The sequence below is a fragment of the Cnephaeus nilssonii genome (assembly GCF_951640355.1).
Source record: "Cnephaeus nilssonii genome assembly, chromosome: 7".
NCBI lineage: Eukaryota > Metazoa > Chordata > Mammalia > Chiroptera > Vespertilionidae > Cnephaeus > Cnephaeus nilssonii.
In genome coordinates, this window is record NC_137078.1 from 72,529,944 (window position 1) to 72,555,555 (window position 25,612).

At 35.6% G+C, this 25,612-nt stretch overlaps 2 protein-coding genes across 3 annotated transcripts in view; both read right to left on the reverse strand.

The window, feature by feature from the left end:
• The window catches only part of USP24 (ubiquitin specific peptidase 24), a 143,613-nt gene that overhangs the window by 68,642 nt on the left and 49,359 nt on the right, over positions 1-25,612 (reverse strand). For both annotated transcript variants that reach the window (XM_079776309.1, XM_079776308.1), the window contains exons 4-21: positions 24,999-25,142; positions 24,211-24,333; positions 23,180-23,215; positions 22,607-22,672; positions 18,991-19,056; positions 16,373-16,447; positions 15,647-15,805; positions 14,065-14,179; positions 13,368-13,471; positions 10,780-10,887; positions 10,481-10,576; positions 10,232-10,393; positions 9,997-10,041; positions 4,526-4,633; positions 3,744-3,893; positions 2,892-3,023; positions 2,189-2,300; positions 339-415 (exon numbers count right to left, since the gene is read on the reverse strand). In XM_079776309.1, the coding sequence (XP_079632435.1) occupies positions 339-415; positions 2,189-2,300; positions 2,892-3,023; positions 3,744-3,893; positions 4,526-4,633; positions 9,997-10,041; positions 10,232-10,393; positions 10,481-10,576; positions 10,780-10,887; positions 13,368-13,471; positions 14,065-14,179; positions 15,647-15,805; positions 16,373-16,447; positions 18,991-19,056; positions 22,607-22,672; positions 23,180-23,215; positions 24,211-24,333; positions 24,999-25,142 (1,878 nt within the window). The remainder of the gene's footprint in view (positions 1-338; positions 416-2,188; positions 2,301-2,891; positions 3,024-3,743; positions 3,894-4,525; positions 4,634-9,996; positions 10,042-10,231; positions 10,394-10,480; positions 10,577-10,779; positions 10,888-13,367; positions 13,472-14,064; positions 14,180-15,646; positions 15,806-16,372; positions 16,448-18,990; positions 19,057-22,606; positions 22,673-23,179; positions 23,216-24,210; positions 24,334-24,998; positions 25,143-25,612) is intronic.
• The window catches only part of RIMS3 (regulating synaptic membrane exocytosis 3), a 273,736-nt gene that overhangs the window by 11,743 nt on the left and 236,381 nt on the right, over positions 1-25,612 (reverse strand). The window lies entirely within an intron of this gene.

Below are 25,612 nucleotides of genomic sequence, written 5' to 3' on the forward strand. Positions count from 1 at the left end.
AAATTTTTCTCCCCAAATCCTTGCCACTGCATCTCAGAACTGAAGACTTTGTTACTTTGTTAGGAATATGCGGGTTGATGGGTCTGAGGAGTTGGAAGTGGAGATGGAACTAACCTACTCTCCACTGACCTAGCCTCAGGAAGCCACTGGCAGCCCTGGGTCAATAAGAAGCAGAGGGATCTGAGAGGTCAGCTGTCATCAATGTAGAAAACAGCAGACAAAGGATATCCAGTCTTTTAAAAAACTTAATGTTTCACTATGATTATAACATGTTTTTGCTGAATATCAAATTTTACTAGATTATCTAAATTATTCAGATTTGAGAATAATGTACTTACCAACTGAGCTCCTTGTCTTTTCAATCGATGATCACAGAGATTCACATTTTCAAAAAAAGTCTTAAATAAGTTAAAACCTGAAATTAGGGAATGTCAAATAAATTCCTGTACTGTAAGCATAGACTAAAAGACTCAAAGCATATCAAGAACTGAAACTAAAATACTCAGGACAAAACACAGGTGCAAATCTTTAAGACCTTGGATTAGGCAATGGTTCTTAGATATGGTGCCCAAAATACATGTAACAAAAGAAAAAAAACAGACACACTGGACTAAATCAAAATTAAAAACTTTTGTACTTCAAAGGACTGTCAAGAGAGTGAAAAGACAACCCACAGACTGGGACAAAAATTTGGAAATCATATTTCTGACGAAGAGCTAGTATGCAGAATATATAAGGAACTCTTACAACTCAACAAAAAAAAGACAAATAACCCAATTAAAAAATGAGCAAAAGATTTGAATAGGTATTTCTCCAAATATAAACAAATGGTTGAAAACACATGAAGAGCCAATTTCATTAGTCTTCAGGGAAATGCAAATCAATACCATGCGATACCACTTCACACCCACTAGGATGGCTAATATAAAAAATATAGACATTAACAAGTACTGGTGAGGAAGTAGAGAAATTGAAATTTCTCATACATTGCTGGTGGGATTATAAAATAGCGCAGCCACATAGCAAAAGTTAGGTAGTTCCTCAAATAAAAACCTCTGTCCACACAAAACTTGTACATGAATATTTGTAGCAGCATGATTAATAGCCAGCAGAAAGTGTTAACAACCCAAATGCTCATCAACTGATGAATGGATAAACAAAATCTGGTATAGCCTAACAATAGAATATTATTTGGCCTAACTGGAATGAAGTACATGCTACAACTAACCTGGGGTGAACCTTGAAATTATCATGCCTCAGCATAATGAAAAATGCCAGATACATATTGTACAATTCCATTTATATGAAACGTTTAGATTATTCTAATCCATAAAGACAGAAACTGGATTAGAGACTGGGGGTAGAGGAGAATGGGGAGTGACTGCTAAAAGGTACAGGATTTTGTTTGGTGATGAAAATGTTCTGGGATTAAAAAGTGGTGAAGGTTGCACAATTATTTTTAATATATTTTATTAATTTTTTACAGAGAGGAAGGAAGAAGGATAGAGAGCTAGAAACATCGATGAGAGAGAAACATCGATCAGCTGCCTCCTGCACACCCCCTACTGGGGATGTGCCTGCAACCAAGGTACATGCCCTTGACCAGAATCGAACCTGGAACCCTTCAGTCCACAGGCCGATGCTCTATCCACTGAGCCAAACCAGTTCAGGGCAAGGTTGCACAATTTTGTGAATATACTAAAAGCCACTGATTTTATACTTTTAAAAAATAAACTTTATGGTATGTGAATTATATATCAATAACAAATTTCAGTTAAAACAAACACCTAAAAGGAAGATTTCTATACTTTGAGAAATTTTGACTTTAAATGAATCCTTTTTGTACTAAGTAACTTCATGAAAAGACATTTTGGCAATTTGAGTTATCAGGCCATATAATTTAAAAAACTAATTATAAAATAACATTTATATAGAAAAAAATTTATCATGTGACAGGAACAAAATTATATACAAACAGAATAATTATAAAGGCAGTGCTTATTAAAAATACATTTCATTTTCAAAATGTGTATAAACATCTAAGTGTGTATACATTTTTGTGGGGCACCCTGTATTAACATCACAAACATATTCCATACTGCTTGGTTGCTTCTGAAAAGTTGGCTTAGGAGAAAAGAAAAGAATACAATTTTTTAAAGAACTGAAAAAATGATTTTGTTTTTCCTACCATTCATAGTGATTTCATATGATTCCAATTTAAGAATCTTCTCCTTGAAGAGCTGCTGCTGAACATCACTCTCAAGGTCATGTTGCCCTTTTGTAAACCATTCAAAACACATCTGTGGATCAAGACAAGTATTACCCTACAACTAAAATCCATTTCAGGAAAATACATATTCCAAATTGGGACAGTAAAGATAAATTTGTTGTAAATCTTCAAAAACTTATATTGCCCAAATACCACTCAAAATGGAAATGCTTAGAACTCTGGACTAAATAAAGCATTAAGTTACTAGCAATCTTTCCCACAGATAATGTATATATTCCCACTTTTCTTTGAATTTTATACTTGAGTTTTTCCACAAACATTTATTAAGAAGCCAGGCATTGTGCAAGGCACTATCACATATTTAGTCTTTTCAACAATCCTATCAAGTAGTTAATATTATTCCATAAAATGAGAAGAAGAAACAGCAATTCACTGCTAGTAAATGTCAAAACAGGTGTTGAGCTCCTGGTTTAATCTATTTTCCACTGTTTAATTACAGTTCTAAAAATCTGTCTAGGTCTTCAATCTTCTTTGATGTCTCTGGGGGTACAATGTCATTGCAGGAACTCAGTTTTCTATTGGTAACTTAAAATTAGTTTCATGTGACAGGAACAAAAACACACTAAAAGATGTAACTTTGTCCACAATACCGTCTTCTTACCTCTCTATCTAATTCACAAACATCCTGGCCAGTCACAAGACACTCCCAGATTTCCTTGGCACGATTCCAACCCAAATACAGAGTAGCTTCTTGCAAGAAAAATGCCAGAAATTTTAGATGGGCTTCTAAATACTGCCAAAAAAAAAAAAAAAAAAGATAATTATTTAACTCCAGGCATTCATACCTAAAAGCAAAATTTAAAAAACAAAATAAAATTTTAACAAACATTTCTATCTAATGCTTTTTCATATAATTTATGGTAAATGTGAGAAATCTGTTTACAGGCTGACAGTACAATGTACTAGAAGCTACTTCAAGTCTATTAAAAATTCAGTTGACTTGCCCTGGCTGGTTTGGCTCAGTGGATAGAGCATCAGCCTGCGGACTGAAGGGTCCCCAGTTCGATACCGGCCAAGGGCACATGCCTGGGTTGCGGGCTGGGTCCCCAGTAGGGGGCGTGCAGGAGGCAGCCAATCAATGATTCTCTCTCATCATTGATGTTTCTATCTCTCCCTCTCCCTTTCTCTCTAAAATCAATAAAATATATTTTAAAAAAATTTTTTTCAGTTGACTTCAGATAATAATAAAATATGATTTCAGCAATCTCAAAAAGTAAAACACCATAAACTCACAACCAGTCAGTTAAGATTTTTTTCCACTATTTAAAAAAATACTACTACTAATCAATTGATTTGAAAACAAAAACAACTATCCACAGAATTGACAATTAGTATTTCATGTCAAAGTCAAAGAAAAGATGTCTATCTTTATTACTTTATCATAATGCAATTAGAGCAAAAAGTCCAAATGAACGTTGTAAATCATGAAATAAAAGCACAGTGCCAAACCTACCTCCCGGTAAGTGTATCGGCCATCCACTAGTGTTGAACCAGTTAAGCCTCCAGGTCCAGCCATAGCTGCTGCAAGTCGATGACAAGCTATCAAACTTCCCGTTACCAATTTCACTATTTCAAAATTTTTCTTTAAGTCTTGAATAATGCTCTTGGCAAAAACAAAAATGGTATGAAAATTTAGTTATTTTGTCATTTTAATACAAACTTCTGTTAGCAAGTAATACTAGGTGAGTGATAGCAAACATGTTTTCTTCATTCACATTCCTTACATAAAAGTAAATAAAATCAATCTGGTATGTACATTTACTAGGGAATTAATAAACTTCTCTGCTAAATTTTGCTTCTAAAAAATATTATTTTTCTTTTATAAAGAACTCTTTCAACAAAACTATCCAGATTTTTCTTCTCAAGTCTATTACATTGAGGAAGTTCTAGCTCCATAATTACACTAATCTTTTTGTAATATAAAATAAACCTTTGAGTCATTTCAAACAAATTTCTAAAATACCATTCTAACTTTTAAAAACTGGCCTAATGATTTTAATTTATAGGTAATAAAAGGAAATAGAAATGAGTTAAGGATACATAAAAGAAAAGCTCCATAGAAATGAAAGCAGAACGATGTGTAAACTCAAAATTATTAAATACAAATGAATTACATTAATAACCATAAAATGTAAAATAGTGACAAGACTCAGCAATCTTATTCATGTTTTGTTATTATAAAAGGTTATGTAAACAACTGTATGATAATCAGATTTGGCTATACTATACTCTTACCTTGTCTTGCTTTTGATAGGTTTGTTTTATGAATGAACGGGTGATTTCATGGAGCTGACGCAAAGCTGGTACCACCCATACAAACTGGGGATTGTTAAGCTGAGATGACTAGAGTTAAAAAGAAGTTACATAAATTAAATTTAAAAATAAATGGCAGACAAAACTTATTAGCTATAAAAAAATGTCCAAGTCAATTAGGCTTCACTGTTGCACATTCTATTATTTTTCTCCTCACATTGATCATTTATAGCTTATCTCATGCATTCATAATTCATCTTCAGCTTCTTATTCTGCATGCAATTTCCTAAGGCCAAGAACTGCAAACAGGAGTGGATGTGAAGTGACAGCAAATGTACAGGGGTACATCAGCAAAAAACAGACGACAAGGAATTAGCAACTTCAAAGGATAGATTAAGTAGCATAGGCTGCTAGGACATGTTGAGATAATAAAATAAATTGATGGCAAAAGCTTATCTTGGATAAGACAGAACTGGCTGATAAGTAAAATGGTATAAAAACATGGTTGTCTATAATTATATGATTAAGATACCAATGACATGATCAAGATACTGAAAGTGGTCTAAATATTAAAGAAAATATTCACAATCTACTTATATTTCCTAGTTAAAACAATTTTATAAGAGATAGACCTATTTATATTAATTACTATATCCACTTTAAACTTATACTTTATATTTTTCAAAACACTTTTAAAGGTATTATTTCTGAAATGGGTATAGACAATCCAGATTTTCATAGTAAACATCTGAAAGTCTGATGTTCTATCTTTAAAAAGAGAATTGCTTTTTAATAAATAGTATCTTCAAATTATGAGATTTCATTATAAAATTTGTAAGAATATTAGGTTAAACACTAAAATCAACTGATCAATTAAATCTAAGAAACTGAGTAAAAGTTTAAGTTCTGAATATTTACTTTACAGGCTAATTTTTTTAAAGCTTTGCTTCTTCAAGTCTTTCTGTAATATGAAGAGCCCTATTGGCAGGGGGAGGGGGGGACTTTTGATGTCCTTTGTACAAAAACATTCTACTACTGAATATGTAAATGAGAGAGCTCTATTGCCAAAACAATTGGCTTTCCTAGAGATTAGCCAATCAATTAGTCAATACCATATTTCCAGGATTCTAAGATACAAGTTTTATAAATTTCAACAAGTTCTGAAATCGATGCTTGTTAAAACTATGTCAAAAGAAACTTAGCCTCTAGGCATAGGAGTAAGTTTTGATAGCGCTGTCCTTACCTGAGTATGTGCAAATTTAGCTGTATATAAAGATTATCTGCTCATCCACCTATCATTTTATTTATCACTTGGTATAGGAAACACCAACCAAGGAAGGCTTAACTTTAAATGTTATAAAAAAGATTATGCTTTAATGTAAAACTGACTAGCGTGTCATGTCCATAATTCAATTAAAAGCAAAGAAAACTGCTAGTGGTCTCAGACTAAAGCATTTTCCAAAGCCAGGAGAATTTTGTGTGATAGACTCATACCCTGTGAAGGGCTGTACCACTCAGCACTAAATGCCTCTCTGTCCAAAGTTGTACCTTAATTCCAGAGAAGTTGTTTAACGTGTAGCATACACAATTTAATGAAGTAAAAAAGCAGCTTGACTTTTATGAGAAAGGACAAGGACACAAAACTCCATACTCTTCAACATGCCTCAAAATTATACAGTCAATCTTAAAGATTTCAAAGAGGTCAAAACCACGATTATAGCCAATGAAAGTAGTGTGCCACAGTGAAGCTGTACATACTGGTCAAAAGGAAGCTGAGGCAAACTCTGAATCTAAACAAATGTATGATAACAGTGAAATGTAGTTTCTCTTTTACTTCTTTATAAACTTATTAAATCTTGCATCTTAGAATCAGAGAAATAAAGTATATACAGGGTGGGGCAAAAGTAGGTTTACAGTTGTAATAAAAATAACAATAATTAATAACACAAGAATAAACTGTTTTGTGTACTCAAAACTGTAAGCCTACTTTTGCCATACTCTGTATTAAAGACCAAATTTGCAAGACTAGCTAGAATATTTCTAAAATATAAAAGTTGGAAAATGACAGTTTAGGCTAAGTCTTAAGCCTAAACTGAGACCTTCTAAAAGGATTACAAACATAAGGACATAAAATTAACCCTTTAGCAAATAATCAAATATATCAAAAAGTATCATGACCAATTAAGTCAATTAGGATTAGAGTACTTTCATTTGACATTAAAAATTATTCTTTGAAGGTAGCTCATTATCAAATAAATTAAAAAAAAAACACAAAAAGATAAAACTAGAATTTAAAAAGTATTTCTGATATGGTCTTTCCAAAGTTTAGCAAACAGGACAGATATTATTTATTTTATCATATCTATGACATTATGTTGCTAAATTACAAGAAAAATTTAAGCTACTCTTCTCCACTCACAAAAGAGGCAAAAGACTATGGTGAACAATTATAAAATAAACATACCTGATAATATCTAATGAGGGAGCTGAGGTTTCATAAGTGGGAGTTAACTGGTTTGGCCTGCAAATCTATGCCTAGATTCCTCTTATTCACTGCTGTTAAATGACCAGTTAGTCTCCTAGTGTTTCTAGCGATGAGGAACTCAGGAGGCAGTGTTCTATTTCAGGCTATTCTCACTAAAGTTTATTAATCTATCATACTGAAACATGCCTTCCCATAACTTCTTAGAAGCCATAAAAAGTGAAGTTGAATAAGACTTCTCTATAACAATCCTCCCAGTATCTAAAGAAAGCTTTCATATTCTTTCTAGAGTTCTCTCTTCTCAAAGCTGAAGATCCCCACTTGCTCATCTCTCTTATTTATCCAGACCTAGCAATTTATCTAGAATTAAAGTAAAAATTTTTACACGAGAGAACATTTTTTAAAAAGTATTTCCCTCTGTCCTAACCACATCACTGTGAGACTGTTCTGGGGACATCTTGCTACATTTACTTTCAGTTACGTGTTTTGGCAAATAGAGGCCACTCAACTATGGGTAAGTAACGCTTTTAGTGTATTTGAAGGGTGAAAGGGAGGAAGTAAGAGGAAGGGAAGCAACATTTACTGAAAGGCTGCCAGGCATTGAACTAGGAGGCCTTGAGATAATGACTTAAGGAATATGCAAATATCACTAAGTAAAAATGATTTTTTTTGGTTTAGTAATTTTTTTTGGATGAGTACATTTAAACTTTTTAATTGAAGGAAAAAAGTGAAATAAGATGGAGAGGGTTGGGGTAGACAGTGGAAGGTATAAAGGAAGCAAAAGAAAGAGGACCAAGGAAGCCAAGGGTATCCTGGCAGAATCTACAGAAAAATAAAGGTCAGAATTTCTGAACACAACAGTGGAACTTGGGAATTTTAAGAGTGTCAAAAGCAGAGGCAAAGGGAATCAGTTGGGGAAACAGAGGTAGCTGAGGGTGGGAGGGGAGTAAGAGGTGGGTGATCTTGTCTTACCCTTTGCTTAGTTTCTGTGTAGCCTGGTAGGGAGACATAATCCCCAGTCAGCCCACCTTGCTGCCTGGCAGGAAAGGGCATAGCATAGAAAAACACCTTTAGTGGCAGTATATAAATCACCCCCCTGCCTGGAGTCATGTCCAGGGGGCTTAGGTCTTCCCACTGCCCCCCTTCAGCCATGTGCACTTTAAAAGAATATCTGTAAAAGCACTTAGTCAACTGAAAAGTGCTATAAAATGCAAGATATTATTATTTGCAATGAAATAATGATACATCAGGATTTCTTTACTGGGAGCAGTGGGAAATAAAAGGAAGAATATTCTTTTCAAGACTCACAAAATGACTCCAAAATTCTCCCTATTACTTTTTGAGTTTTGTCATGAAACAACAGACATGAACGAAGTGACTGCAAAGAGAAGCAATAAAGATGTAGTGAAGCTACTGGCTAGAAGAGCTAAGTAGTGCTTAGCTGTAATGAGGAAGGAACAGAGATCAGGAAGTTATTTTCTGGTTTTAAAAGTCATTTTCCTGAAGGGGGAAGAAGTCCCTTCAGCTTTAACCTTCGTTTTCTATAAAGAAATGTATCTGTTACTAAGAAGAAAAGACCATTTTTCTATGGATATCCTTTTCCTCTTACTATTACTAGTGAAGGACCTAAAACTTCTTATGTAGCTCTGGATTAGTTTCAATCATAAAGACAGAGGCTGCTAAATTATTTGAATGGCTGAGCTGAGAAAACTGGAAAAATTCCAATTGTATCTGAGTAGGAAGAGAGCAATGCTGTTGAATTAAAGAAGTAATTCCTCATAACCAGAGCACCACCAGCCCGTTTGTGAATGACTTTTAAACAATTTCTAAAGCTAGACAATATGTAGAAAATTCACTTGATCAAATTCCAATGTCAGAAATATATAACACCAAGTTTTTAAATGCCCCCAACTAAACTTTAGAACCAAATATAAATAAGATAATAAAAGCCCACTGAATCACCAAAACCTCTTAACAAGAACTAAGAATCTCTGAGTATACCAATGACAATCAAAAGTCTTTAAAAGATCTTCAAAGAAATACTTCTTAGTGAAAGCCAAGAAAAATGATTTACCAATGAAATTACTAAGCCATTAACTATTTACCAAACCTTGTATGTTAACAGTAAAATGAAATCCCTCTGGCTGCTAGGCTTACGTTTGATCTGGGCAACCTCAGGGCCTCCGTGGGAGGAAGACATGGCTCCTGTGATCAGGGCCGTTGCAACACCGGGTGTGAGTCCAGTGAGCGGCCACTGTGATCACCCCTCTCAGAGGAGACACTTGATGTTTGAGGACTGGAGCAACAGGAGAGCAACAATGACCACTGCTTCCTCTGCTAACCACCCTTTTAAAGGACAGTCCAGAGTCCACTGGAACCTGAGGCCAGAGCCCTGAAGGGTAGGGCTTGTTATAGAGCCAGTCCAGTCCCTCTTGCAGTCACTGCCCAAACCTACCTTCTAAAATGGAGTCCCAGCAGCAGACACTCACCCATTCACTGTTTGTCTAAGGAGTTACTTTAGGAACACATCTGAATCAAGCACCTAAAAAAATGACCATGTGCCAGCACTGAAGGAAATTTCTCGCTTTCTCTCTCTCTCCTTCTTCTTACTCTATAAATGTTCCTCCATGGGAGAAAAATGGTCATACTTAGAATCCACTGTACTTATTTAAGTTGTCCATACTTTTGGAATTAATTTTAAAAAGGTTAAGTTGAAGTTTTTATAATTTTATAAAGATAACATAATAAAACTACTCTGAATGTGATTCTGGATATTTCCCACCCCCAAGAGTCAATAACTCCTCAAACTGTAAATAATAAAGCACAGGTCATAAATATTTAAATAGCAATTTGTATTGCACATTAGTCCAAGAAATACAAAAACACATTATTTTTAAATTATGACACAATTTATTTTTTAAAATTATTAAATTAGTATACCTTTTAGTTGGTTCCATCTGCAAATTCTTACCTTGAATCCATCCTTCTTTTTTTCCAAACCTGACCATTCTCCAGGCTGAAAAATTATTTTAAGAGAAATATAAGTGACTTGGTATTTATAATGTCCCAATCTTGGATTCTAAAGGTAAAAGCTTCCAGAAGACATTTAGTTTAAATTACATAATAGTAGAGGAAAATGATCTGACTCTAATTCTCAGGCAGTGCTATTGTTCTGACAACAAAACCAGATCAAACATAAAACCAACCCTTTTAATATCTTCTATGCACTTGATGATGTAGCTCCTCTTGATCGCTTCTTTCACTGCATACGCGTCACTGAGGATTGTCAGGTGTTCATCCAAAGCTTGCTGAATGAGGCTGCTGGGCAGCGTTGGAAGATGAGCCAGTTCCCAGAGTACATCTAACACCTACAATAATACTCATATGATAAGCCAGCCAATACACAATGAAACTGCTAAGTATTTGTAGATAGAAAATCCATTGGATTTTCCTGCCTTTCCAGAAGTGGTCTCAAAGCGAGCTTCCCGGCCTATTCGTCCAATCAGGCTCAATAGCTTCTGTCTTACTCTATCGCTCTCAGTCTCCCAGCTCTGTAGAACAGAAAAGACAAAAATTAGTGCACTATGCAGTATCATCAAACTGGCAAAATATGCAAATCTTTAAACTTGAACTAATAATGTTTAATAAAGTAAAAAGAGTACATTTAAACACTACTAATTTGGGGAGGGGGCAAACCTCAAAATAAGCTTATTTTAGAAAAATGTGAAAATAAGGATATTTGATTGGCACATACCTTCTGAATGAGAACAAACAAATGATTAAGCTGATCTGAATTAAACTTGACAGCTGCTGCGGCAATAATAGTATGAATATTCTCGATCACAGTAGATGATTGTCCTGACTAGAAAAGAGACATTGGGAGACAGTTAAGTCTTGGAACTTGGAAAAACCCAAGTCTTCTCCCTGGCAATTTATAGAAGCAAAAGAGTCTAATCAGCATTCACTTCCATGATAATAGTGGCAAGACTACATGAAGCAATTATTATTAATGGTTACCAGTTGATCTTGTTTAAATTTCTAGCAGCATTAAATCTTTAATTACTTTACAAGACAAACATACTCACTTTTCATAAATGAGCTTGATTACCTCGGTTGAAGAGTTTTATCTGCCTCATTTTTTATTTTGCTCATAGATATTTTATGACTTCGATTAATATTTATTTATCCCATGAGCAGTTAGTCTCTGCTTCGGGGATGTAGACCCCATGGTTGACCTTATGTTGAAATTCACTTTATAGCCTCAATCACAACTCTGTCATGCCTCACTGTTCACTATGTGAGAGCTTTGGAAGGTAGGAGGACTTTTAAATATTCAATTATACAACAACTAGAGGCCCGATGCACAAAATTCATGCAAGAGCAGGCCTTCCTTCCCCCGGCTGCTGGCACTGGCTTCCCTCTGGCACCCAGGACCTGGGCTTCTCTCCAGCCGCAGGCAGGCATCCGGGACCTGGGCTTCCCTCCGGTCACAGGCAGGCACCCGGGACCCAGGCTTCCCTCGCGGCCCTGGCTTCACCTGGAAGGTCGTCCAGAAGGACGTCTGGTCTAATTAGCATATTACACTTTTATTATTATAGATTTGCTCAGTATCTACTAAACACACACATTTACTGAATGTAGCAGGGATAAATAAAATATATATCATGGTCTCTAATCCTCAATCTATGTTGATTCAAAACTTATAAACAAAATTATGACAGTTTTCAAGTAAGGTTAAGACATGGGAAATAAAATTCAGGTTTTTTTTAGTCTTACACCTAAACTTTCTATCGTCTGTTATGTAATGCCAGGCTGGGAGCCTGAAAATTACATTTCCTCTGCCAGCTGCGCTCCCGTTATGTTCTAGCAATGTGAGGTACTCCTGGGAGATGAGCAGGCAGGAAGAAGAAAAAAGTGTATCTGGTTTATGCTTGGGGACTGGATGCAGGTGCTGGCATTTGTGGCAGGAGGTATTGCCTCTTTGACAGTTCAGCACGTGCAGTGAAATAACATCCCAAAGCAGCTTCCCTTCCTTGGACTTAATATCCCTTTTTACGTTTCGTGGTTCCAACATTTATACTTCCCTTTTTTGTTCTTCTGTCCTAGCAACATCTTTGCAAACAATGCCCTATATTCAATTCCCTCTGAAATACCGAGCACAGTTTCTGTTTCCTGACTAAGATTCTGACCAATACAGTAGATATAGCCAAGGTGAGCTCCAGGTTTCATTCTGGCTTAGCAATTAGATGAAGAATACTACCATTACTGAAGTAGACTGGAACATTACTAGGCTTGGATATGTTGAATCTGAGACGCCTATGAGATAACACAGGTAAAGGTTTAATAGTTAGGCATTTAGGTATATTGCCCGGGAGCTCCAAGAAGAGGTGTGAATTAGAGAGATAATTCTGAGAGTCAGCAGCATCCAAATGTAGTGGAAGCCACGGGGGGGGGGGGGGGGGAGGGGGGTAGATGAAATTGACCAGTGCAGGATTATATAATGAAAAAGGGCTAAAGACTAAGGCTTGAAAAAACTCATATACACAAGGTAGAAGACATAAGTTAGTAAATGAGACTTAAGAAGGAATGCTAGAAAAGTAGGAGAATGAACTATTAACCAAGTGAAGGAAAAAGGAATGACGGGTATAACTGATTCTGTCACAGATGCTGAGAGTTCTGGTACGATGAGATCTATAAACTCAGTATGACTATCATCCTCATTTAATAGAATTAAATGGGAAAACTGTATTAATGAAAACTGAAAAGAAATATAGTCAAAAGAACACTGGAATGATAAACAAAAGACATACCTATTCCTAGCTCTGCCACTAACTGCTACACAGCCTGCAGTAAGGCTTTTCATTTTTCAATCTGAGAAATGAGAAGACTAGACTAGATCAGTAAGAAGCTTTATACCTTTTGAGTAAAAGAATCCTTTTTACATATACAATCTTAATAGCATCTCTATTTTTAAAAATATATAGTTTTATTGATTTCAGAGAGGAAGGGAGAAGGAGGGCTAGAAACATCAATGATGAGAGAGAATCACTGATCAGCTGCCTCTTGCACACCCCTATTGGGGATTGAGCCTATAACCTCGGGCATGTGCTCTACAGAGTTCAATTCTGGAATTGAACTGTGACCTCCTGGTTCATAGGTCAACGCTCAATCACTGAGCACACCGGCCGGCCTTAATAGCAACTCTAAACTGTACAGATTTCAGTAGAGCTGCTCTGGTTAAAGCAAGATAGATGTTCCATTTTCCTGCTTACTCTCCATTCTCTTTCCTTTCGTTATTATAAAAATGTCAGGTGAAAGCAAAAATAAGTCTAATCCACTTACCTGTATCTTCCAAATTTTAGTGAGTTCATCTAAAGATAATTTACTGCCCAAGAGTTCAATAATTCCCTTTATACGATCACAGTACTGCGCTTGGTCTATGTTGCCTAAGAAAAGAAACAGAAGAGGGGCAGGCAGGTACAGTGAACACTGACTTTGTAAATATGATTCTAGTAATTCAAAGCAATATAAACTTTCTATAAGATTATTCAAAGGCTAATGCAGTCAAAGCAACAATTTCATACCTTTTTTTATACAAAAATGTTATTTATAACTAGTTAGGCCCAGTGTACAAAATTCATGCACATTAAAAGGAAATTAATTAGAAGAAATATTTTAATATTGCTATTTGCCCTTTCTCTATAATAGAAGTGTCAGAGATGAAAGAAAATTAGTAAAATGTATATGAAAATCTCCCTCCTGTCAGAGTCTGGGGAGCGCCGCAGGACCCAGAGTCAAGTCCCTGCCCACCCGCGTGTGCCTCGAAATCACGCGAGACCCAGACCTGGCCGGCCCCACCTTCATCAAGCCCCGCAGGGCAGGGGGTGCAGCCTCAGGACCCCATCAAGCCCCGCCGGGTGGGAGTCATGGCCTCAGGTCCCCCGGTGCGAGGGCACGAGGGCGGTGATGACCATTTACATATTAGCTCTTTATTATATAAGATTATGTATGAGATAATATTATTTTAAAAGCAACTTACCTTCCAGTGCAATTGACAGAACTGAGTTTTCAACTAGCCAATCTAACAATCTGTCTGTATCTATAGCATTCTTCACAGATTTGGATAAAGTGCTATCTTCTATTAGTTTGGTTACCTAAAAACAAACAGCAAAACACACCAAGATTATTGTGACTGAAAGTAATGCAAACATGCATAATCAAAATCTTCATATATATATATCCTGTGACTTTTGTAGTGTTACAATATGGTCTGACAAGTAGCTAAAATATATCAAAGGCCAGTTATTAGACATTAACAGATTGCTTGTGATATCTTTTTTTTTAAGTATGGAGCCATTCTTATGGCTCAGACTTCCTGGGCCACTGCTGACTGACTCAGGGATACTATAAGCATCTAACCCAAATTTCAATCAAGGCATGTCCTCCAAATTCTATACTTGGGACTAAAGAGAAAGTACAAGTCCCTCCAGGGTGATGGGAGCAAGGCGGGGCCATGATGGCTACCATATGAAGGATGTTACTCTGCCGGTAGAGGATCAACAAAGCCAACAAGCTCAGAAAAGCAGAGTTAAGACTTAGAGTCTTGGATGCGGTCAGGTCTTGAATTCTAATTGTTCTTGTTGCCCACATGTCTTCTTGCTTCTTACATGGTTTGGCTAGTCAATTCTTCATTCATATGAAACAGCCCAGCCTTCTTCCATTAAATTTCTCTATGGCCTAGGACAGCAGTTGCCAACCTTTCGGACCTCATGGACCACCAGTAGCCCGCGGGACCACTGGTTTGCAACTGCTGGCCTAGGATGATTTAAGATGAGCTTATTTCACTTGCAGCTAAGAATCTTAGTTAATACAAAACTGAAGGAAAAAGACTGGAATTATAGCTCAACTCTATTGGTTCCATCTGTCACTCACCAAAACCAAATACGTAAACACATATTTGAAATACTAGTATAATAAAAGAAATTGTACCCTTAGGCTAAAAAGTAAATCTCCAACTGTGTATGTCAAGAAATTATGTTCTAAGAAATATCACGAAAGCACCAAATATTTCAAACATTTCAGAGAACAAATTTTTAATATAATCTAAAAAAAGTCACATTATTAACATAATTAGAGGCCCAGTGCACGAATTTGTGCACCAGTGGGGTCCCTTGGCCTGGCCTGTGCCCTCTCGCAATCTGGGACCCCTCGGGGGATGTCGGACTGCTGGTTTCGGCCCGATCCACGCAGCCCAGGCCAAAGGACCCTACCAGTGCATGGATGCACCAGGCCTCTAGTATGCATATAAGATCTTTGGTTAATCTCTTCTCTCCCTTCCCCTTCCCCTCTTCCCTCTGAGATTCATCAGTCTGTTCCATGTTTTCCATGCCTGTGTGTTGAGCATCCACCCCCTGGTGGTCAGTGCACGTCATAGCTATCAGTCGAATGGTCTGCCAGTCGCTTAGGCTTTTATGTATATAGATTATAAACATATACAACATTTCACATGTAATCACATCCCTTTTTTGTATGATTACAACAAATTGTTCACTTCCCAACATTTTTGGCAGAACTTAAAATGTCTGTGCTTTAAGTCTTCTAGAAACAAATAAAAAACTTACTTCTTTGAGGGAATTCATTTTAGCGCTAAAATGGGGTGATTTCAGCATGCGCAGTAGGATGTCTAATCGAAGGTCATCCACTACGGTCACCAGTTCTGGTTGGAAGCGCATGCAAAGTAACTTGATGGCAGACAAGAGCTCGGGGATACTAACCAATCTCTTTTATGAAAAACACATACACACACAAAAACAAAAAAGGAAACATAAAAACATTTTTATTCCAATTCTTACACACACAAGAAATACAGGACATTTTCAATAACAACGGTCTGTGCTATCTGATACTCCACATGGTCAATCAGCTACATTTTGCTTCTCAACATGGTGAGCAAATAAGGAAAGTGTCCGGTGAGAAATTCAAGGTAGACAAATAAATCATGTTAAGTTACATGTTAAATTGCTTTAAACAAATTTGGGTAAACTTTTAGTACTGAATTATTTTAATGCTTCTTCAGTGCTATACAAATTACATTAAAATCAACATGTTAGTAAAATTCTGAATGATGTCACTGAGAACCCTATATTTATTCTACTGACTGAGATAGCACCAACTACTTCTGCTTAAGAAGCAGCATTTTTCAATTAGAAAATGTAAAATTAATTTGATACGAGTTGTACAGAACCAGAATACAAAGAACAATGGAGTGTGAACTGAGCCCTAAGTGCTGGCTCTGCTTCCATGGACCAATAGGCACTGGGGCCCTACCTGCTGGAGACAGCACTTACCTTGTCTTTGAGGTCCTTTTCCTCCACACTCCGCACATCCTGGATTGTAGTAAGGATGACCGGGTCTAGCATAGGCTACAGAAAAAAAAGTGCTACCTTAATAAAAAGTCCTGAATATGTCCTAAAATTAGAGAGGAGATACTTCTTCATTCACCTTTCACAAAGGAGACAGTGCAATTCTAGTAGCAGAGCTGACACTACCTTGCTAATACCATTCCAAGAAATCCTTTAACTGAGTTTATGCCTCAGCTTCTTTAATATCAGATCGGTGCAATCCCTGTAATTACGATCTTATAACAGTAACTTAAAAGAGCAACCAAAGACATATGGACTTTTAAAAACTAAGCATGAGTATGTATTATTTTTGTAATAAATATTTTGCATTTGATTTTAAAAAATGAATATAAGCACAGACCACAAAAAATATGCTATTATATGCACTACTTTTGCTTGCTGATATAAATGAGGCCCATAGATGAGACTCACACAACACATTACTCCAGAATGGTAGCATAATCAGACAATTAACTGTAAACAGTACGTAAGAAGTAGTCAAATACTAGCTAGATCTAAATGATCACTTCCATCTAAGTAAAATAATTTTTAAAACTTATCTGGTAATGAAAGAAGATGAACAATATTTGGCTGTGAAAGCCAAGAAGACATTAGCAATGAATTAAAATGACATCAGGCAATTAACCAAATAGAATTTCTTCATTTATACTTAATGCTGATTATACAGTGAGGACTGAGGGCTATTAGGGTAAAATGCAAGTCACACTACTCTTGTCAGCATGTGCCAGCCCTGCTTCTCACTGCAACTCTGTGAGATAGGCATGATTATCATCACCGTTTTACAGATAAGGAAGCCAAGGCACAAAAGTTACATAAGTCTTGCAAAGTCGCACAAGTAACAATGGTAGAGACAACTATTAATTTATGGCAAGTAACATGGTATGACTATGGCATGAATTTAAGGTTGGGTAGTTTAATATAATAAAATAAAGATGACGTTAAATATGCTTTGGTTGGAAAGTCATATACTTCTTTTACTCTTTTTCAAGTAATTCTATGCTTGTATATAAAACCTGAAATTTCTAAAGAACTTAGTATTAACTAGCAGCTGGAATATTTATGCTAAATCTCTTTCCATGGAGCATTGCATGCATTTAAAAATCCAATCCTGGCCTTTTTACTAAAAAGCCAATTATTTTTTGTTAAATTATTAAATATTCAAATCACTTTGCCTCTTTGTGTTTAAGCTACAAAACTAATTACATTTACATGCTTAATAAATTGAAAGATACTAGATGTTTATCAAGAGCTTAATATCCAGAATGAAGAAATACATGTCACTTGAAATATATTTCATTTGAAAATCTTGCAGTATTACTTTGACATCTAAAGAAGGCATTAACACTGGAAATAGCAGAAATTTCCAGAACCTACTAAAAAAAAATCATAGCTCCCTTGTTAAAATAGCCCTAAGTAAATCATGTTTTAGAAAGAAGAAATTATGGATACAAAACACTACCCCCAAAGGACACTGCGCTTTTAAAATCATTTACAGTGATTTTAAAAAATCTCTTTTTTTTAAAGTTACCAGTTTCACACACTTATTTATTAAGAAAATAATAAATGGAGGTATTTCAGTGTGGTATTTTATTCAGTAAAACTTGTTAACTGAAATGGAAAGGAAACAAAGAGTATAATAGGCCTTAAGCACTACAAACCTGAACACTCACAGCTTTGAATAGTCTATGACCTGTTGACTTAAAACATGCAGAGGCAGGAAATCAGACAAAATGTGCTATCAAGCTGTTATTCAGTAGTGAGAGACTCAGCTAGTAAGTTAGTCTAGAGGGTTGTTCAACATGGATCTAATTTAATGCATAAGGGTACTGAACCTTAAAAATCCTGTGAAGGGAGTGGGATTTATGCAGCCTTTTTATAGACAAGGAAATGAAGAAAAATATATGCTATTATATATAAACTAGAGGACCAGTGCATGAAAATTCATGCACTGGAGGGGAGGTCCCTCAGCCCGGCCTGCCCCCTCTCACAGTCTGGGAGCCCTCAGGGGCGGGAGGCGACCTGGCGATCAGGGGAAGGCGACACCACCATCGCACCTCTGCTGCTGCCACTGCCGGCAGCGCAAGCCTTGGCCAGCCCTGGGCGGCTGGGCAGCCGCCATCTGAGGCTTGCCTGCACCTCGGCCGACCCTGCTTGCCTGAGCCTCAGTCAGTGGGGAGTGCAGGAGGACCCTAGGCCCCTGATGGGGCTGAGGGGACTCTGGCAGCAGGCGCATGGAGCAGCTGGCCCTGACTCCACTGTGGGCACTATCATCTTGTGATGGTGTGATGGTCAATTTGCATATTGCCTCTTTATTATATAGGGTTATATTTATAAAATGATAAATTAAAAAGGAAAGTAATCTCAAATGTTAGAGGTCTCCTAGACCTTAAATTATTAATCATTTTAAAATTTTCTCATGCTAATATTTCCACTAGAAGTTACTCTGGATAAGGTTCAATATTGGACAAACCTGATAAAAAGATAATTACTGTTTGTATGTCTTAGATCAACTTCTGAAGTAAATGTAAATGGCCCAATCTTACCTGAACCACTGAGGAATTGAGGTACTCTGCACACACCCCTAAGGGCTGCACCAATGCTGAGACTGCCTGAAAAATGACAATGAAGGTTAGAAATAAATGTTAAGTGGGGTTTTTCCTTCAACATTAAATAAATTCCTTTCACTATGTCAGGGAAAATTTTAAATAGAAGTTTTATCAAGTCACAAATGAATAACTAGACAAACTAAACTCTCGGGTAGAAAGAATTGATATAAAGATGTCAACCCATTTAAATTCTTATAAAAAGTTAATGTAATTTGAATAATAGCATGCCAATAAAACTTTTTTGGAGGACTAGCTGAAATGATTCTGAAGTTCATGTTATACAATACTGAAAATTTTTATTTGAAAAAGAAGGGGAGAACGGTTGAGGAAGGAGTGAAATGTGCCATTAACAAAAAAATATTTAAGACTTCCATGAAGAACACTATAAAAGTTTACTGAAATATATACAAGCAAGCCCAAATAAATGAGGATTACTATGTTCTTAAATGAAAAAAACTAGTACAGTAAAAATATAAATTCTCTACACACTATCTATAAATTTAACACAATCTCAATGGGATTTTCTGTAAGAGAACCTAACATGTTGATTATATTCAGAAGAATAAAAATATGAGAATGATAAATAAAACTGTAAAGTATAAAATGAAATGAGTGTTTTTATAACCCTGAGATGGGAAGAACATTCCCCAAGCAAGTTATGAATGTTTTAAGCCATTAAGAAAAATAATGACTACATAAAATTTTGAAGCTTCTGTATAGCCAGCAATAAAAATGAAAAGAGATGCAAAAGACCGGAAGAAAAAATCTACAAACACACAAAATAAACATGGCTTAGATAAGTTTAATATAAAAAGAATTCCTGAAATTTATCAAAACAAAAAACCAAGAGACATACATAATTGGGTCAAGTTAAAGAAGAAATAGAAACAGCCAATAGTTGTATGATGAAATGCTCAAAGTCACAGAAAATCGGAATATTACAAATTAAATAATATCACTTTCTATCCATCATATTGAAAAATTAAAGATTAAAAACAATCAGCAATAATAAGAGGATTAGGAAATGACTTTGCGGAGAAGAGATTTAGCACTATCAATTATAATTTTAAGATGTATATAGTCTCTAACGCAGTAATCCCGTTTTCCAGCAATCTATCCTTCAAAAATGGTTGCATATACATATAAAGACAAATTTACATGAACATTCTTCGCAATAGCAAAAACTTAGAAATAATCCAATGCTCATTAATAGATGACTGCATCTTGGTACAACTTTTATAGGAATACACTGGAGCCATTAAAAACACTTATAGTACTAACCTGGAAAGATGTCCATGATATAATGTTAAATGAAAAAGTGCTACTAGGCATATCTTGATTATAATTTAGTCTTAAAGAGAGAAAGAACATGTATAGATGTATTTTATGTAAGTTTAGAAAAAACTCAGAAAGGCTAAGCCTAAAATGGTAACCATTTTCTAGGAGGTACGTAATTTGTGTGGTGAGAAAAGGCAACTTTCACTTCTTATTCTGAACAGATATTAATTTTAACTGATGAACTGTGAATGGTCTCCCTCCCCCAGTATTTTTCTAATTCAAAATATTTAATGTGAGTGTAAACGTTAATGTAAAATGAATCATTAAATTGTACTCCATTTATCATATGGTCTAAATTTATTCTGGGACATAATCACCTTCTTAACTGGTCAAAAATCAGTATTGTGAAATTTTCATCATACTTTTTAAGAGTCTCAATTTTGGAATCTCTTTCTCCTAGACCTGAATTTTATCACCCCTCAATACAACCTAAACAATATAATTCTACATCAACTGCAACACATAACACAATTGCTCTAAAAAATGGTATGGACTGAGGAAAAAATCTTGGAAGAATCTTTAACCTCAAGACATTTGAAAATAATGACAATAAGCTCAGATCCCTATATATCTATCTTTAACCAATTTTCATCTAGGTAAGGTAGAAATTTTGGCTGCTCTGTATTTTTTTTTTTTTTTAATCCTCACCCAAGAGCATGCTTTTATTGATTTTAGGGAAAGAAAAAGGGGAAGAGAGAGGAAGAGAGAGAGAGAAACATTGGCTGCCTCCTGCACATGCCCCTATTGGGGATGGAACCCACAACCTGGATATGTGTCCTGACAGGGAATCAAACCTGAGACCTTTCAGTGTACAGGACAAAGCTCCAACCAATTGAGCCATGCCAGCCAGGGCTTTATTAACATTTTTTTAAAAAATGAAGTTAAATTTCTGTTATCAGCTGAATAAAACCCTGTATCTGAATAGGTTTCTGTTTTATTTTGCTTTTTAAAATCACTACCTATTATCTTCTTGGTCAACAGTCATTTCTAACATACTTTATTCAATGGGGATAAAACAACAGCCCAACAACCTAGCTAATGTTCAGGGAAGGTGAAAGAGGCTCCCTGATCGGGTCAGTGGAAGTATTTATGATCTGGCAAACATCTGATCTTTAAGGACAAACAGTGGGTGGCAAGAAAGGGTCAGTCTATTATCAACCATAACATCAGTCTTTGTCCTTGACTGTTATGTCCCTCGTGCAAAGATTAGTCATGGTCCCACAGAAATAACTGTTACTCTAAACACAACTTGCATCACTTAGGCATATAATTTTACCATATCATTTTCTGCTCTGATCTATTTACAGTAGCTAGCACAGTGTCTTATACATGGCAAGTACATAAGTTTGTTTGTTTTTTAATCCTCATCTGAGGATATTTTTTCCATTAATTTCCAGAGAGAGTGGAAGGGAGGGGAGAGGAGGAGAGAGAGAAAGGAAAACATTGATGTGAGAGAGAGACATCAATTAGATGCCCCCACACAAACCCTTACAGGGGGTAGGGAACCCATAACCAAGGTATGTGCCCTTGACTAGGAATCGAATCCGTGACCCTCTAACCACTGAGCCAAACTGGCCAGGACTACATAAGTTGTTTTGAATTGAATGACTAATTACCTAGAGAACAGAATAAAGTGCTCTCAGTTACAAACAGGTCAGCAGTCTGCACAAAATTAAAGATTAAATTATTTCCCTAACCACAAGGTTAAATTTTTTTGAGCAAATGAAGTTGACATGAAAAGATAATGGTGTTGCACCTGAGGGATGATTCTCAGCTCCTGTTATGGCCCTCTGTTATCTATTAATCTCTCTAACATCAAAAAGCTTACTATACAAGCTTAAAGTATTTTATTTGTGCCTGGTTCTATGAAATAAATTGATTTAACTGAGGCATAAAATTGTTATGTACACAAATACTTGCCACATATACCAAATGTCCTTAAATAACAAGATAATTTCATGTAGCCATCACAAATTATGAGAAAAATACCATATGCAAAGGGAAATTAATGAAGTAATAACACCCTATATTGAAATTTGGTTGTTATGAATAAGAGTAAGCATTTCTACGGTTATCAGAACCATGGAAGCTGGCTCTGTAAAAATTATATTATACTGAAACATTTAATTTATGTGTCCAGGTCATGTCCCTTGGTTACATACAACACAAATATAAGTGAACTTCCATATCAGGCACATATAGTGGCTTAACTTACCCCAAGTTCTATATCTTCTGAACGGAGCTTAGCTTGGATTGCTGCAAATCCACCCAATTCTCCAAACTGAAAAAAAGGTACAAGTTCATTTTAAAATGCCACACATTAAATTTTTTTAAGTGTTTGATTCCGCAAATTTCAGAGAATAAACAGATAATCCCATCATCCTAATATTCTCTGAGTGAAGAAAATCAAATTTTAATTTATGATGACCTAAAATCCTAGTGCCAGGGCTGAAGGCAATAGGAGGAACAGTCATCACACATTAATATTTTAAGCAAGGAATTAAGGCTAACGTTCTACTCTGTTAATGCACTCTATATGACTGCTCGACAGCCATCGCAGAGAGCTCTAGTGCTCCTGGGACACACTCACTGCAGGAGGCGTGCCGAGCCCTGAGGCTGGTGTCCACCTGGATAAACATCATGCATAAGAAAGAGGAAGGAACTACAAAATCTGTCTCCCTAGGAAAATACTCTGTTTATTCTCTCTAGTTGTCATCTACTTAATATACTAAATTCTAGGAAATTTCATCAGAACATGAAAAATAAGTCATTAATAAAAATTGTATACCTTGTTTACCAAATCCACAACCCATCCATGAGGTTCCTATGAGAAAAGAAAATAGAAATTGAGATGGCAATGTAAAAACTTATATTTCTTTTATTCTAAAAAATACTGGATAAAAAAGTATTAAAATCTGAAAAATATTTTGAAAGGTTTTCCCAAATGTTTCTTAATGCAAATCTCTGACATAAATATATATAATTTTAGGAGTCTCTAAGTCTGTATTATAATTGTACCTATTGTTTGTTATACAGTAATTTTTTGTTTCCATATTTCTTCCACTATGCTTTACGTTATGAATCATGTCTTATTACTCTTTATATTAAGAAAAACGGCCTTTTAATTTATATCTCCAAAATGTAGAATAATGTCAGACACACAGTATATGGTCAATAAATGACTGAACATTTACTTACTGAACCTCTACTTCTGATAAAGAACCTCTATTCTGCTAAAGCAATGCACAAGTTGTTTATCTACTAAATTGACTTCTTTCAACTGTTTCTTAACAACCAGTTGTTTGATCAAAGGATTGTTTAAATTATGTCCTCCTTGTGGATATAACGCTATTCACACATTGTAGGACTTGAAAGATATAAAGATACTGGTTCTATACTTGAAAACAAAACTGTTAATACTTATGGAGTTTAAAAGCAAATTATACACGAAACTACTAAATTATTTTTTCTAGGTATAACTAGTCAATTCAAATGATTTCAAATAAGGAACTGGGACAGCCATTAAACTGGGGTTCTGATAATTCAGTAAACAGAGCACTGATGTTAAGCAGTCATTTCTCATTTCACTAAACATCACTTCAAGTCCGTAAAATTCTTCATGATGTTACTTAACATCTATGGAAAAATATAGAATATCTAAAAAAAAAAAAAAAGGTCAGCAATTTTATGACTTATATGGAATATTTGTCATTTTTCATAGACTGTTTTAACTCTTCTGTGTAAACTGTTATTTTTACAGTATAGAAAACCTTTTTTCCATACATTTCTCAGTAAAAGATTAAACAAAATTATGTTTACCTTTTGGAAAGTAGATACAGGTGAGATAGCAAACATATTTCCCTCTCCGAACACTTCTGCCCAATTCCTTTGAGACACTTTCATTCTGTTTTTAAAATGGTATTCATTATCAGGATTGAAAGCCTAGATTCAAAGAGAACACAGAAACATTATTATTTCTATAGCAACACATATTAGCATCAGAAAATATAAAAATACAGCCTTGGACTCCTTTATTTATGGAGTCTTACAAGTATCCTCACAAAGCATATTCTTTAGCTGATGCAAAGGAGCAAATGACTAAAGTGGGGCTCTCCTGTCCTGTTCAACATTTGCTGTGAGGGAAGAGAAGGAGGTAACAGTCTGATTCAAGCAAGGGGACACCAATGTTCCAGATATCCTAGGGCTGCCACAGGCAGAGCTGGGCAGAAAGGCAGTGAAGACAGAAGTTAGGAGGGAAAACATGAGCATTCCTTCTTCATGCACTACTATTGCTAGTCAGGGAAAAAGGCCAAAAAGCAAAATACACGAACACCTATGTGAAAGTATTTATGCCATAAATAACAAGGGAGACATAAGGGAAAGATATTTAATCATTCTAAGAACTGAAAAAACTACTAAAATTAAAAACGAATTTCTTTAAACGTGAAAACAGAATGGTTGCTCTGCTTTCAAAATAAAAAGGATCCTAACAGCTAAGTTAATATCTTTAATGATAATATTGTCACTCATTAAGTACAAGTCAGAGGATAGTAAGTATGTTAAACAAAATATAAAACAAAGCATTTCATATTTTGGAGATACTATACCATTGTAAGCACACCCAGGAGACCAATGGGAATTGGATCTTGTTTTATTCTCTCTGCAACCAGTTCTATTAAGAGCATCAACATGTTGTAGATTCCTTCATGAATTTCAGTACCCCACTTGTGAACAGCACTTGACGTTAGGAGCTACAAAAACATGAAGGACAATTTAGAGTCTAATTTGAAAAGGAAAAAAGTCAATAGTTTATTAGTTCAGTCTCAAATAATCAAGAGATTATTACCGTATACTTTTTATGCAGATGACTTGCTTTAAAAGACCCATAGCTGTACCAAAGTTTTTTAATCCACTCATCTGCTGGGAAGGCAGGGGAGGTTGGGGGGAGGGGGAGAGATCAACCCAAAGGACTTATACACATGCATATAAACATAATCAATGAACACAGACACCAGGGGGGTGAGGGCATTGGCGGCGGGGAGGGGTGGTGGTGAAGGGGGGGATAGGGACACATATGTAATATCTTAATCAATAAAGAAAAAATTTTAAATTAAAATTAAATAAAAAAGACCCATAGCTGTAGTCCATCTGCTCATTCATGCATTTCACAGTCAACACTGAGTTTTATTTTTGAACTTTAATTCCCTTACATTAAAGAAGT